Source organism: Mesoplodon bidens, assembly GCF_964165515.1.
Source record: "Mesoplodon bidens genome assembly, chromosome: 9".
Classification (NCBI taxonomy): Eukaryota; Metazoa; Chordata; class Mammalia; order Artiodactyla; family Ziphiidae; genus Mesoplodon; species Mesoplodon bidens.
In genome coordinates this window covers 33,429,457-33,445,415 of record NC_138166.1, presented here as the reverse complement: position 1 = coordinate 33,445,415, position 15,959 = coordinate 33,429,457, and the positions used below count along the sequence as shown (strand labels likewise).

Genomic DNA, 15,959 nt, shown 5'->3' with positions numbered 1-15,959 from the left:
AGTAAAGGAAGAAAAATCATAATTCCTTATTTGTTGTATGCATGCATAATGTTCATATCCTCATAGTATGTTGATATGATCGTGTGCTAGGTCTACAGGCAGACGTGTACTCTATGGTATATGTCGTATTCATCGCCCTGAGAGCCCACAGATGAAATTGATAATTAATTCTACAGCACTTCATATTTCTCTTTCATCACGTAAATGAAGGAAACACATGTAGGGAAAAGAGAGTTTGCTCATTTGGGGGTGGGGTGTGTGTGTGTGTGTGTGTTTGTTTGTGTATTCTTGTTGTGCAAGGCAGAAGAGAGAAAGAGAGAGGCTTAGACATTCAGACAAGTTTGTCCCTGATTTTTTCCTAGAGTGGATTTGTTTCGGCTGTTTTCTCTTTTGGTATTATAAATCACTTTCTCACAGCTAACGCGCAGAGTTAAAAACTACTAAATTCTTATCCTCAACAATATTGATTTCTATTCATTCTCTTCTGTTACTAGAGGAGGTAATGCTCCCAGATTACCTCGTCGTCTCCACCAGACGGGTGACAATTGCAATCGCAGTTTCGGGAAGATAAATGTTACTCTGGGAATTGTGTTTAATTACAAATAATCTAGGAGCTGCACCGGGTCTCTAGGTTTAACTGCACATGTGTTCACATCATTGTACAAGGTTTACAAATGGGTGATATTTGTGAAAGGGGATACAGTTCGCTTTTCTAAAATCAGGGGACAAACTAGGATGCTCCCACTTGGGGTTTGTCTCAGAGCTAACACAGACCAAAAAACACCAATAACAAAAAGTTGGGGCCTCAGAGTACTTGAAAGTGTAAGAAAATTTTTTCCCATTGACGTTTACCCTCAGATCAATTTTATTAAAATGAAAACCTGAAAATAAACCAGTCTTTGTTGAGTTCTTAAAATCTCTTAACGTAAAACCATTTTTGTACAGAGCATTTCTGAACTCACAGATTCAATTTCCTTTTCTTTCTTTCTTTTTTTTCTCGCAGCCCTGTAGATTTTCACTGAAATAGCCCAATGGTTATTTTTTACAGTTCCTCTTGTAACTCAGCTGCTACCTTTGTGTGTCTGATTCTTTGCTTCTACGGCAGCTCAATTAGTGTTGTTTGTGTGTGTGCTCGCTTTTTTTTTTCTAATAGTCTTATTAACAAAAAAAAAAAAAGGTGGCGAACAGGTTATTCTCTTAACCTGACCTGGCTGTAAGAGTAAGATGAGCAGCACTGAACAGATGTCCCCATTTAAGCCGTTCTTTTCCCACATGCCTGCTGGATATTGCAGGCGCGCAGGAAGCTCGCTTCAAACCTGGCCCATTTCAGGCCATAATGGCCACGTTATTTCGGCCCAGTGAACACGAACAAAATCGCGTGCTTTAGAATCATTCGACTCTGAGTCCAGGAAAAGCAGGGGGTGTGGTGGCAGTGGGGGTGGCTAGGGAGGGGTGTGTATGAGGGGGAGCTGGGGTGGGGAGCCGATTTCATCTCGGATCGCAGGAAGAGAACTTGCTCAAAAGAATTTTTCCCCAGCAAATATGGTATAATTTACAGCGCAACTTAATAATCCGAGGGGCAATGCAAAAGCCCTTTGCGTTGTAAACCGCTTCTAATTACCTGCCAGAGCAATTAGCTGACTATCACGAAGAAATTAGATCGCTCAATGTAGCATAAATAATGCGAATAATTTTGTAAGAAGAATGGAAAGCTAGACCTGGTGTTTCTTTATAAGGAAATAACACCTCGTACTGTACGAGCCCTCCATGAACACATATTAATGTCCAGGCATGCATGGCAATGAGTCCGAGCAGGAGCCCTCTGGCTGCGGTTCAGCACTTTTTCCGTTTACGTATGCGGGGTGAAAGTCGGCTTCCAGGCGTTCGATCTCCAGTCTTCCAGCTCACAGTAATTAACACACAGCGACTTCAATGGGAAAACCTGTTTTCCAGATGATTTTTACAATGCAGCTTTATGTCTCATTTGGCAGTTTAAATAGCTGGAGTTGTTTTCTGGCTTCATCTCTACTATCATCTGTTGAGCATATTTTGCTTAGTATATTGAATCCCACCCAAAACTTGGGTGCAGGCTTTCTCTAACTTTTTTTTTTTTTAAGAAGTGGGGATATCAGGAGTCACTCTGAGGACACTGGGGCAAAGAATGCTTGTGGGGACGTGAAAGATATCTGCTTTTCTGAATGAGGTTGTACAGTATATTGGAATATTTTTTGTGTGCCTCACTTTAACTTTTTATTTAAAAATCTACCTCATTCATTATATGTATATAACTCATTTCTCTTGACTGAGTGATTCCTATAGGGGGATTCATATGGTGAGTTCACACATTTCTAAAAGATTTTTAAAGAGTAAACAGAAAACCCAATTTTGGAGGAAAGCTGACCGTGCATTTAGGTGTCTGATAACACCATCAAGCTCTTTGGAATTTACTGGGTTTGTAAATCACAAAGGAGAAAACAGATTCAAAGATGTTTGGAAATCGAATATGTGCGCCAACACCTACACACACACACGCACACACACACACACACAAGCTGTTGCTCACAGCTCTACGCGTTCCAGTGCCGCCAAAGTGAAGGGACTCACGGGTCCCTCTTTCCCTTGTGAAAGAGATGGGTCACACGTTTGGGTCAAGTTGAATCGGCCTGCAGAGCTTCCGTGGTAATCGAACTGGACGTCTGCATTGGTCACTGCAAAGGGTGTCTTGTGAATCCTGGAGTAGCTTGGTCCCGCACAGCCGTCGGGGTGAGTCCCGCCCCCGCAGACCCTAGTGGATTAGGGTTAGCGCCGCCACACCCCCATACCCCGCTCATCCCTACGCATCGCCCAGGTCATGTGTGAGCATCTTTCATGCCTGTTTTCAGTGAATTTTTGCAGGACTTCCCAGTGGTCTTGGCCCGAACAGCCTCACATGCCCAGTGTCCTCCTTCTGAGAAGACAGAGACAGTTTGGCTTGTGACTGGAGAGTTCTAGATGGAAACGGAAGGAACCTCAGTGATTGATTTCGTCAACGCAGCCTACAAATTGGGTTACTGCTGCTTACGGCATCACGTCTATGCAGTCCTCCTCCCTCTTCAGACAGCTAGCCACCTCAGGCTCCTTTCCAGGAGCTCAGGGCTGCTGGGTTAGCGGGAAGGATGGATACAAGTCTACAGAGAGGGGGACCCACTTAGCAGATACCGCCCCCACTCTAGAAGGTGTTGGAAATAAAATATCTACAGCAATTCTAGGAAATTCGTGACGTGATGCGCTAAACACTTGAGTTCAAGGGCGTCTACCTTATCCGCGCGAAGTCCCCCTTCCAAATCCAGACAGAAACGCCCATCTCGACTAAAGGAGGGGGCACGTTTTCACTGAAGGCTTGACAAGTAACGACTTCTGTACTCAGCAGAGGTTACTTTTCAAGAGGAAATAAAATCTTGATTCTTGCTTATGGATTCTGGAAAAGTAATAAAGTTTGCTCAGATACTGAGAACGCAATTTTCCACAATCGCCTCACCGGAACGTAACCGACTCACAGAATTGCATTTTGCAGCTCGGTTTCTCCCTAACACTTATCACCACCCCTCCCCCAACGTCGCTGTGAAGATTCTCCCTCTTAAATAACAAGGACCCTGCTGGCCACCAAGGAAGGCTGCTGCCCCATTTTAATTCAAAACAAAACCAGGACTGCAGGGTTTATAGAGTGGGAGAGTGAGGTTCCAACTTTTTCCTCTTGAAATGTCTGCACTTAACCCGCAATAGGCAATATAGTCCTTTTTTCCTTCTCCGTTGTCTTTAAAGGTTTCTTTCTCAAATTTTTTGTAGCGTTTCTTAAGGTGAGATAAATAAGCTGAACTAATTATTGTCATGTCTGTAATTGCTCTAAAAACATTTTCCAAAGGGGCCTCATAAGGCAAACACATAGATCTTTGATCAACACTGAAGAAAGCAAACATTGGAAGGACCAAAGCCCACTACTTTGGAGTCTACACTCTACATTTACAGCCCTGAAATGGAATGGCCATTACCTTCAAAAGGGCAGCTATTAACGGCAGAACGTTCTCATTTTTCTGTAGGTGGTACTTCAAGTAGTTTTTTCAAGATGACACCTATCCTAACAGAGGCATAACCCCCGCATCACCTCAGCCCCACCACCGTGAAGCTGCAAAAAACAGTTGCTGCAAATTGAAACGATTTGACTAGTACTGTCCAAGGTCAGTTTATTTGAAACTTTCTGTATAAAAATGTTGGAAGAACTAAGGAATCCACTTCAAAACTTTTTCTGCTCTGGTTCAAGAAGAAGCTTCAGAGAACAAAAGGAAGACAAAACTGATTTCTGCAATTCTGGCATACTTATCAATTGGAACTCTTGTAGCAAACTAATAAAAGCCAAAGTCAAAGCAAAAGCAGCATTGTTGTTGCTAAAAGACACCCGCACTATCGATTTTATTGACTGACTGGTATTATGGCATTAAAAGGAGTGTTTTGCTCAATTTCAGTGTTTCAACAGATTTTAGCAGATTTAACTAAAAATAGGCCAATTGATATACGTAAAGTTTCAAAATAAACCTTAGACAGATATGCACAACTTGTTTTATTAGGAGATTTGCTGTTGATTGACCAGCTGAGTATTGACCAAAACTGTTCTTTCTCGTAAGCTTCGGTGATTCGAATTTCCTTCCCCTTAGGTACCTAACATTTAAGAACAGAAATTCCAGAACGGTCAGAAATAAGTAGGAAAATTGTAGGTTTAGAAATCTGCGGGAGGAAATTAAAGTCAACTTTAATTGTTGACTTTAAAAAGGCCTGATATGTGCAAGTTCATAACTCAGCTGGAGGGGAGAGCCTCGCGGATATCACGTAATACATCGCCAGCCACCACGCTCTGCGCAGGGGCAAGTCTCGCGGAGGCCGCCGTAGCCACAGGAAGCCGCGAAGATCCCTGCGTTCCCGCGATTAATTGTCCGGGCAACCGCAGAGGTGCTCCCGCTCTCGGCTTGCACGTATCCCCGGGGTGTTTGGCCCTCCAGAGGGTACTTTTGGTCTCATGTCCCTTCTCTGTGCTGTGGCCATCTAAGAGGTCGGGAGACAGGCAAGGAAAAACCCAAGACTGTAGCCGAGGGGTGGGGTAGGGGGATTAGAAGGAAGAGGAGACGCTCCCCCTCACATCCGCCTGTAAAGGTGGCAACCGCCCAGCGCTTTCCTGGAGCTGAAGCTCCCCAAGAAGTCCGCTTAATATTCCGTCCTTGGGGACTCTAGGATAAAAGGTGAGTAGTGGACAACTTTCCCCACCCGTCGCAGTGGGGAAGAAATGAGCGACGGTTGTCTGGGAGGCGGTCAGGAAGACCTTGCAAACGAGGGGTCGTCGGGCTTCCCGGCAGTCTTCCGGAGCCTGGAGCCGGGATCTCTGACAGACCGGCACCCAGCAGTCACAGAATCTGCACTCCCCCTTCTTTTCTCCCCTCGCCCCTGCCCCCACCGCGTTTGCCGGCCGTCCCGGGACCCGCGCGCCAGCCACTGCCGGCCTAGCGCGTAGGCCCGCGCCGCCTCGCACCTTCTGGCCCCGGGCGCAGGCCGCCCGCCGGGGGGCACACGCGTCCCCGCCCGCCCGCGCGGTCAGGGCTGTGGCGGCAGCCGGAGCGGGAGGCGGAGGCGCGGGCGCAGGGCTCCGCCGCGGCCCGGCCCAGCCCCGCCCCGCCCCACCCTCCGGCCCTCCCCTCCGCTTAGCCGCGCTCTCCCGCCGAGCGCCGCCGCCGGCTCCGCTCTCTGCCCGGCTCGGCCGCCGCCGGCCGCCGCGGCTCCCCGGCCTGGAAGGCTGCGTCGGCTTCCATCAAGGGGGAGGCACCATCCCGCCCCGCGGCGGTCATTTCGCGGGGACTCCCGGGCCGGCCACAGAAGCCTCTTTCCGCGGGCCGGACGGGACGGGAGTCGGCTGTGAGGCGGCGACTCCCTACCCCGGCACTCAGCCGCCCGCCCCGCTCCTCCTCCTTCCCTCCCCGGTCCCTCCTCCTCTCCCACCCCCCGAGGGTTCGCACACCCCGCGGGCGGGAAGGTGCCGCCCTCGGGGCGGACAAAGGGGCAGGCCGGGCGGAAGGGGGTTGCGGCCGGCACGCGCGGCCGCGGGAGGGGCCCGCCGCGCCCTGGCCGTCGACCTGACTCCTGCTGGGCGGCCGGCGCGGCCTGGGGGCGGAGGGAGGTGGGCGGTGAGGCCGGGGCGGGGTGCCCACCCCCCGCCGCTGGGGCCGCAGGGGTGCGGGAGGGGGTCGCGGACAGGTCAGGGGGCCTGAGACCCATCCCACCCGGGCGGTGGTTGAACCTCCTGCTCCGCTCGTCTCCCCCTCCAGGTTTTGACCCGACTGGATGTAAAAGCTCCTTTGGAAAATTTATATTCTCGTTTCTCTGTCAGCGATAATACATCAGAATCACCCAAAGGGCTAGTTAAACGCAGATTGCTGGGCCCCATCGCCAGAGCTTCTGCTTAAGTAGGTCTGGGGTGGGGACGGCTAGTTTGCATTTCCAAGTAGTTCCCACGTGATGCTGAGCTGCAGATTCGGGTACCGCGCTTGAGAATCACTGCTACACCATTCCTTCCTCACCACTCTTCCTGTAGAAGTGGGGAGAGGATCTTTCACAGGGATTCCCAAATGCACTGCTTGTGTTCTCACTGCCAAGGCAGTCTTACCTCTTTTGAAGGTAAGCTGTACATCGAGTATGAATTGGATTTTCTTGCCAGAAGCTCTAAATTTGAGACTGACCAAATGCAGCAGTGTAATCCTAGCGCCAGTGGTGCTTGAGAAAGTGAGGCTGCATAGATGTGAACGCCATAGTTCAGCTGGTCATTTCCCCACACTGAAAGCCTGAACCAGAGAGATGGGTCCTGCCGCTCCAGCACAAATTCAAAAGGGAATCAAGTAATTCCCTTTTGGTATAAAGACAATCTCCTGTCTGCTTTTCTTTATAAATTTTTGATTTTTTCCCATCCTATATTCTCCACATTTTTGTTTTATATTTTACTGAGGGACCTAAAAGTGTTAAAACAGGGCACAAGAACTAGGTAAGCAGAAAAGATATTGGAATGAAACTTTTTTTTAAAGCCACATTACTGTTGAAAATTTCTGTTGTTTTTTAAAAGCATATCTACGTATATAAAGGGAACATCATTAATCTTATCATTTTAAATGCACCCCCTGCACTCTCAAATCTGATTCCTCCAAAAAATTTATTTGAAAATCTAGTGTGAAATGTATTTTGACATTCCAATCCAGTGAGAGTTAGTTGAGGAAAATTCCCGAAAAAGAGACATGCTAAAGTTTTCTTATCCCCAGTGGGCGGTGTTAATCATCTGGTTTGAGCCTTGTAGGTTTCATTGTCAAATACTTGGGTTCTCTCAAAGGAAAGAAAGTTGGGAACTTGCATTCACTGTTTTTAAAGAGGAGATTAAACACAAAATCGATTTAATGGAGCATCTGTAATCTTAAATACAAGAAGTCAAGAGCTAAGGCTATAATAGAAAGGTTAGCTTTCCTCCATTGTTCACACACTCTAACTCATATTTTTGGAACTTAATTATCAATGAAAGCCACTACATCAGTGCAATACAGTATAGGCAAATTACAAGAACCTTTTACTTCTCCCAACTGGGTTTAAATTGCAAATCTTAACAGTGAACAGTGTGCTTTTGGCACTGAATATTCAATACAGTGAAATGTGTTTTAAGTGAACCACCCAAGGGCCCAGGAACATTTGCTTAATAATGATACTTTGCAATTCTATAGGGCCTTTCAGGCAAAGATCTCAAGTGGAATGCTCTTTAACTATACCCTGCATGGGAAACCTTGGGAATATTTTAAAGTGCTCACTTAAGGTCTATTGGAAAGAATCTTTAGTATAGATTTCACAGTATGGTTTTAAGAAATGAGGTACTGCTGAATTTTCGATCTCAAGGGTATCATATTCATGGGGGTTTGATGGGTACTGAATATTTATTAGTCATTTAATGTGAAGCTTAAAGTGTATATTTCCCCAAACTTTTTATTTTGAAACATTTCAAACCTACAGAAAAGTTGAAATAATAGTACAATGAAACATTTCAGTGAACACCCATATTCCTTTCATCTAGGTTAACATTGTTAACATTTTGTGACAGTTGCTTAGGTTCTCTCTCTCCCTCTCTCTCTCCCTTTAGATAGATAGATAGATAGGTGTCAACATACTGTAAATAGGTAGATATGGATATAGAATAAAATTGTTTTCTTGTTTGTGTATTCATGTACATGCACATAGTTCTGTCCCTTCCCTACCCACTTAAATTATGAACATCATTGCACTTCACTCTTAAATGCTTCAGCTCACTTCTGGTAAAAGGACATTCTTTTGTCTACCTATAATGCCTATATAGAATATATTCTTATTGTTGATTTTTAAAAAGCTTTCTATTGACTTTATTTTTGAGTTCAGAATGTCCATAAATTTTATCAGTGTTGTCTATGAACTTAGGAAACGAGATTTAAGCCAATGCTGGCATAAACAATCTAAAATACTATTGTATTACCTAGGTGTCTTGGGAATTTAAGAACCTGATTAAAGAATTATTATAGAAACAATATATACTAAGTATTTTGAAATCAGATTTCAAAAACAATTCAAGAAACAGAAGACCTTTTTGACATGCTATGGAACACAAGACGAACATTTATATTCCAATCCAAGCCCCCCTCCCCCGCAAATTTAATCTGCTTTTACCTTAATTAATGTTTGATCTAAATTTTCAGAATAATTGTCTTAATTATCCACTTCATTTTGCTAGCTAGTGTAGACTTGACCAAACTGAAAATAGCATTGGCAGTTATGTACTTTGAGAAGTGTATGCAGACAATTTACATAATTTAGCCAAAATGGCCAATTAATTGGTGTAATTATGAATGTCTAGACTTGGCCTTTATGGGTAAGCAGAAGAAGTAAACCCACTCCTCTTTCCAATGGTTGCTCTCCCCTAGCTTTAAAGATCCATATTTTTCTTGTATTGAATATTTTTACGTTCCTAATTTAAAATATTCTCATATTTTTTATAATATAGGCATGTTAATTAAAAGTAATTATCCAAAGACTATCAAGTACATCTTCTTGCCTCTTACAAGTGCTTGAATTATGGTATAACTTAATGTGTGATTTATCCCACTTTTGGAAATGTATATAATTACATATTTACCTCTGTAGTGTTAGTGCCTTATACTTAATATTCACTCATTAGCATCCTTCTCTCTTCTATGGAAAGTCAACTTCTGACTGCATGAAATTCCTGGAGCTTAAAGCCATCTTACAAATAAATGTTGATGAATTTTTGCAGTTTTTCACGTGTGAAATTCATACAGCTTTATGTAAGAATTAGTGGGAACTTTAAATTTTATACCTACCATTACCTCCTTGGGTTAGAATCACTATTACTTTAACTATTTAAATGTAATTTAATGTTTTCTTTTATTCTTATGTAAATAGCTCACATTTTTAAACATGTCTCTCTACTATATTTCAATAAAGTCTTATCTTCTCAAGCTATTTGTCAAGGCAAAGCAAAAGTGCTGATGGTTGTGTTAATCCTATTAAGCCAAGAACTGCAGTATGAATAATTTTAATCAGAACTTAAGCTTCAGAAATGTACAACCTAAATTATAAAACATGTTTTTTGACAACTAGTAATGGTTATTGTCTCTGTCCCTGGGAAATTTCTTAGTACTAGTCAACGTAAAGAAATTGAGAATAAAAGTACTTTTACAATTGATATACTTGTCCATACATTGGAGAAGCTATATGTATAATGAATACTGACTTATAAATTGGGAAAACTGGTTTCTATTTCCAGTTTCCCCACTGATTCTCTGTATTAGGTTAGATGACATATCACTTAACCTGCTTGAGCCTCAGGTTTTTCATTTCTAAAATAGGGCTATTACTTGCCCTGCCAACTCCACAAGATGGCTCTGAGGCTCCAATGAGATAAGGTATCTGAAATAGCCCTTTTTATGGAGCACCTACTGTAGGGAAAAAAACCCAAAAAACAAACAAAAGAAATCAATAGATACCTGATTTCAAGATATTTACAGTCACTGAGTAGGAGAGGAAAAGTGCAGGAAGTCACCAGCACAACATATGGTAGAGAATTGAATATGTGTTTAATGAGTTGTACAAATCATTACTTTGGGTCAGTAGGGAGTTTCGAGAAGACAAAACCTAAGGGTCTTTGGTGGATTATAAGAAGATACATGTAACAGATGTGGAACATTCTGAAGATTAAAATTTTCATTTTTCAGATTTTTGTTGGGTAAACCTAAGACACATCTAGAGCTGCCCTTATTTGACACATGTGATAAAGCTATAGATGTAGCTGTAGCATATAATATATACATATATATATATACACACACACACACATATAATTAAAAGGTAATAATGAGTTAGGGAAAAACTAATTGTTGGTGTTTTGCTTGGATTATCGGGTAAAATGGTGTTCTGAGACTTAATCTGTAAATACTACCTTGTACCAGTATCTTGTATACGTAAAAAAGACAGCTGGCTTAAATTTTTTTTTTCATTGAAGTAAATGGGGCTCTGAGACTGTCATTCTCTTTTGTTTGTCAGGGGTGAGGTCCTGCCCACTTTGGGACACTGCTCTACATCTGTCATTCCATTCACCAGTGAGTCTCAAAGTCAGGACACTACAGCTGTCCTGTTCTTTTCAACCTTTTCTGTGATGGAAGAGATGAGATGACTGGCTGGCTGGTCAAGGCTTTATCGCATATTCAGTACTTCTTGTACAAGTACTATCCTGTAATTGTATTGTTCTCCCCTTTATTTGTAGAGCAGAACTTTTCAGTCTAAAAGGTCATTGGAATGTTTATTTTACTATGTGTCCCTATTTAATTATTTTGCTTTGAGTTGTGTTTGTTAATAAAACAATGGTGTCAAACCGTTAGCCATAATTTATGTTCTACCATGCACATTCGTGTATTTGCGTAGCCAGGAATAGTTAGTGAATGGAAGAGGAAAGGACACTCCAGTTGGAAGGTTCAGGTTAGGTTTCCTTCCAAATAAGGACTAATCTGTTGACTTCCCACATAAGACATGTTGACATAAGCAAAGAGTCTTTTGTGTTTGGAAGTAGCAAATTCTACTAATTCGGTATTAATGGCTTGGATTTGTCAGAGGAACTTGAATATAGAGAATCAAATGGTTTTTCTATTGGTTGGTGACTGGGCTCGTTCTGGCTAAACTCTGCAGCTTTGAGTTGAATGGAATTGGTGGAGACAAAATCAAAGTTCATTTGCACTTTCTTTTCCTTGGCTGGTGTGTGGTTGTGTGTTTGAATTAGTCTTTAATCATCCCAAAAATTTTGATGGAAAAGTAGTAATTCTAATTTCTTGCCCCAGAAATTTAGATCACTCTACAGGTGGGTTTGGGGCAGTTCCAATGAAACAGACTTTAGAGCCAACAAACAGCACACCAAGTTCCTAGGAAGACTCCAAATACAAATTGTGGGAGAAATACATGAATTCTGAAGATATTTTCCATTTAGAAATTCAAATTTATTTTCTAAACCTAAGAGTATTTTGCCAAAGAATACCATGCCCAGCTACTTACCTTCCAGAGACTTAGTGACATAAATAACCAAGAATATGAGATTTCTACACACACTAATACATATAGAGATTTGAGCAGAGTAGCTAGAATTAAAACTAAATAAAACACTTAATAAGAAAAAGAAAAGAACTTTATTACTTCTTTTTAATTGTTGAGAAAAAATGAGAAGACTTTTTGTTATTTGGAAGATTAGTCTGTCAGCTATTACTACTGTACTGTAGATTTTAGCAAGATGGGAGTCATTTAACCTAAACCTAGCTGTGACTACATCCGGACTTCAGCTTCAAGTAACTCTTAGATTTGCCTGTTCTTTTTCTTTCAGCTTTGTTTCTATTCTAAACTGTTAAATGTTCAACAGCAGAGAAATCAGAAAATTGCCTTAATTACTCTATTATGTTCTACCCAAATCCCCAGGAAGCATTGTAATAAGGCATCTGCGAGGGTGCTATCTGATAGTCCTTGCTCAATTGCCATGAACTTGAATGCATAATCTTGAAGCATGGCCATCACATCCTTTGCATTCTCCCTTGAGTCTCAGTTGTTTTTAACCTTGGCTGTACTGTCATACTCTCTTGAGAAGGTTTCAGAAATCTTGATGTCTGGGCCTGACACTCAGAGGTCGAGTTAATTCGTCTGGAATGTGGCCTGGGGATTGGGATTTTGAAAACTCCACCAAAGAGTTTTGACAGATGATTCTAATTTACAGCTGAGGTAGGAAACCATGGACTCAAGGGTGGACTGTTTGGAGTATGCTCAAGAGCTTACTTGAGTTTGGCAGCTCCTCTCCAGGTCTTTCCTGCAGGTCTTCAGTTAGAGCTGACAATCCCAAATATCTACAGGAGAGAAGCAGGTAGGGTAAGTTACATAAATTCAGAATGGGACCAAAGTAAACAGGATTCAGAGCCCTGTAGTTTAGACACTATTCTCATTTAATTACCTTAATATCCTGCACTAAATGACTCCATTTGTGTTAAAACTGCTTAGATTTTAAACTCTTTTTTTTTTTTTTTTTTTTTTTCATTTTTAAAAAATAAAGTTTATTAGATCATAATGTTGTCTGAATTTACCACCTTTGTCAAAAGTGAACTCAAAGCTTCCAATGTAGTCTATAATTCCTCAATCAAAGTCAGCAACTTATGGACAGCTTCAGCATCTACAGTCGACCTTTCACTAGCCAGACAAACTTCCCGAAATAATCGCAGTGACTGAGTCATCTTCTCAAATTCTCTTGCTTTTCTATGTCCCTTTTGAATAACCTCCTCTGGAAGATTAGCAAGCCTTGCTGCATTAAAGCCATAGCTTTTAGGACAGGCTCCTTTAATGAATTTATACAGGAAGGTAATAGTCTCCTGGCTGGGATCTTCACATTCATTTTCTACCATGCATGCCATGTGTCCTAGGCGCACTGCAACATTTTGAGAATAGTCTTCAACTAATGAATGGTAGTGGGTAGAAAACAATGTACGACACTTAATATTCTCAGCAAGTTCTTTAACAACCGCATTTGCTATTGCTGTCCCATCAAAGGTTGCAGTACCTCTTCCTAATTCATCCACAAGCACCAGAGAATGTGCGGTTGCATGTGTAAGTATACTGGCAGTTTCACTCAATTCAACAAAAAATGTACTTTCACCTGACATTATTCTGTCTGAGGCACCAAGTCTAGTAAACACTCTATCGATTGGTGTGAGCCTACACACTTCAGCTGGTACATAACAACCCATCTGGGCCATTATAACTAGTAGGCCAGCCTGTCTCATGAGCGTAGACTTGCCCCCCATATTCGGTCCAGTAACAAGCACACAGTAAGCTTTGCCATTTTCTTCCTCTTCCTCACAGCCTATTAGAATGTCATTTGGAATAAAGTCATCACCAAAAAAAGTCTTCGTAATGCAGGGGTGGCGTGATCCTTTAAGGTCTAGAAAGGGAGGAGTATCTTCTTCTGGCAACAGAATTACTGGACGACACTCTTTTTTTTTTTTTAAACGGCTTTTTTTTTTTAAACGGAAGTGTGACTGGCCTACAATAATATGTTAGTTGCAGGTGTACAACATGTTGGTTCTTTTTTTTTTTTTTTTTGCGGTACATGGGCCTCTCCCGTTGCAGAGCACAGGCTCGGGACGCACAGGCCCAGTGGCCACGGCCCACGGGCCAACCGCTCCGCGGCATGTGGGATCTTCCCGGACAGGGGCACGAACCCGCGTCCCCCGCATCGGCAGGCGGACTCCCAACCACTGCGCCACCAGGGAAGCCCCCGTTCTTTTTTTCTATATATTACAGAATGATCACCATGATAGGTCTAATTACTGTCCGTCACCATAAAAAGTTATTAGTATATTATTGACTATATTCCCCATGCTATACAGTTCATCCCCATAACTCATTTAGTTTTCAACTGGAAGTTTGTACTTCTTAATTTCCTTCACCTGTTTCACTTATCTCCCATCCCTCTCCCTTCTGGCAATTACCTGTTTGTTCTCTATATCTATGAATCTGTTTCTATTTTCTTATGTTTGTTCATTTGTTTTTTCAGATTCTACATGTAAGTGAAATTATACTGTATTTGTCTTTTTCTTATTTCACTTAGTATGATACACTCTAGGTCCATTCATATTGTCATAAATGGCAAGATTTCATTCTTTTTTATGGCTGAGTAATATTCCATTGTGTATAAATATACCACATCTTCTTCATCCCTTCACCTATTGATGGACACTTTAGGTTGCTTCCATATCTTGGCTATTTTAAATATACTGCAGTGAACATAGGGGTGCACATATCTTTTCGTATTAGTGTTTTTGTTTTCTTTGGGAAAATACCCAGAAGTGGAATTTCTGGATCCTATGGTAGTTCTATTTTTATTTTTTTAAGGAAATTCCACACTCTTTTCTATAGTGTCTGCACCAATTTATAATAACCACCAACAGTGCACAAGGGTTCCCTTATCTCACCAACCCTTGTTATTTGTTGTCTTTTTGATGATAGCCATTTTGACAGGTGTGATATCTCATTGTGTTTTTTTTTTTTTTTTCAGTATGTGGGCCTCTCATTGTTGTGGCCTCTCCCGTTGTGAAGCACAGGCTCCGGATGCGCAGGCTCAGCAGCCATGGCTCACGGGCCCAGCCGCTCTGCAGCATGTGGGATCTTCCCAGACCGGGGCACGAACCCGTGTCCCCTGCATCGGCAGGCAGACTCTCAACCACTGCGCCACCAGGGAAGCCCCTCATTGTGGTTTTGATTTGCATTTCCCTGATGATTAGTGATGTTGAGCATCTTTTCGTGTGTATTGGCCATCTGTATGTCTTCTTTGAAAAATGTCTATTTGGGTCCTCTGCCCATTTTTAAAATTCGTTTCTTTTTTGATGTTGAGTTTTATGAGTTCTTTGTATATTTTGGATATCAACCCCTTATCAAATATATTATTTGGGGGCTTCCCTGGTGGCGCAGTGGTTGAGAGTCCGCCTGCCGATGCAGGGGACACGGGTTCGTGCCCCGGTCTGGGAAGATCCCACATGCCGCAGAGCGGCTAGGCCCGTGAGCCATGGCTGCTGAGCCTGCGCATCCGGAGCCTGTGCTCTGCAAGGGGAGAGGCCACAACAGTGAGAGGCCCGCCTACCGCAAAAAAAAAAAAAAAAAAAAATATATATATATATATATATATATATTATTTGTAGGGATCTTCTACCACTCAGTAGGCCATCTTTTCATTTTCTTGATAGTATCCTTCACTGTGCAAAGCTTTTTAGTTTGATGTAGTCTTATTTGTTTATTTTTGCATTTGTTTCCCTTCCCTGAGGAGACAGATGTAAAAAAAATATTGCTAAGACTAATGTCAAAGAGCATACTGCCTGTGTTTTCTGCTAGGAGTTTTATGGTTTCATGTCTTACATTTAAGTCTTTAATCCATTTTGAGTTCTTTTTGTGTGGTACGAGAAAGTAGTTTAGTTTGATTCTTTTGTGTGTAGCTGTCCAGGTTTCCCAGCACCATTTATTGAAGGGGCTGTCTTTTCCCCATTGTATATTCTTGCTCCCTTTGTTGTAGATTAAATGACCATAGAAGTGTGGGTTTATTTCTGGGCTCTCTATTCTGTTCTCTCAATCTATGTTTTTGTGCCAGCATTATATGGTTTTGATTACTGTAGCTTTGTACTATAGTTTGAAATCAGGGAGCAAGTTCTTCTTTCTCAAGATTATTTTCGCTATTCAGGGTCTTTTTTGTTTCCATTCAAATTTTAGAATTTGTTCTAGTTCTGTGAAAAATGCCATTGGTATTTTGATAGGGACTGCATTGAATCTGTAGATTACTTTTGGTGGTATGGCCATTT

At 42.2% G+C, this 15,959-nt stretch overlaps 1 protein-coding gene across 1 annotated transcript; it reads right to left on the bottom strand.

The window, feature by feature from the left end:
• Positions 1-12,479: 12,479 nt before the first annotated feature.
• LOC308622845 (DNA mismatch repair protein Msh6-like) lies at positions 12,480-13,553 on the bottom strand. The gene is made up of 2 exons (XM_081244516.1): positions 13,268-13,553; positions 12,480-13,177 (listed from the first exon to the last, which is right to left on the bottom strand). Exons 1-2 carry the CDS (start codon positions 13,413-13,415, stop codon positions 12,741-12,743), a joined length of 585 nt encoding a protein of 194 aa, XP_081100642.1. The 5' UTR covers positions 13,416-13,553; the 3' UTR covers positions 12,480-12,740.
• Between the last annotated feature and the right edge of the window lie 2,406 nt (positions 13,554-15,959).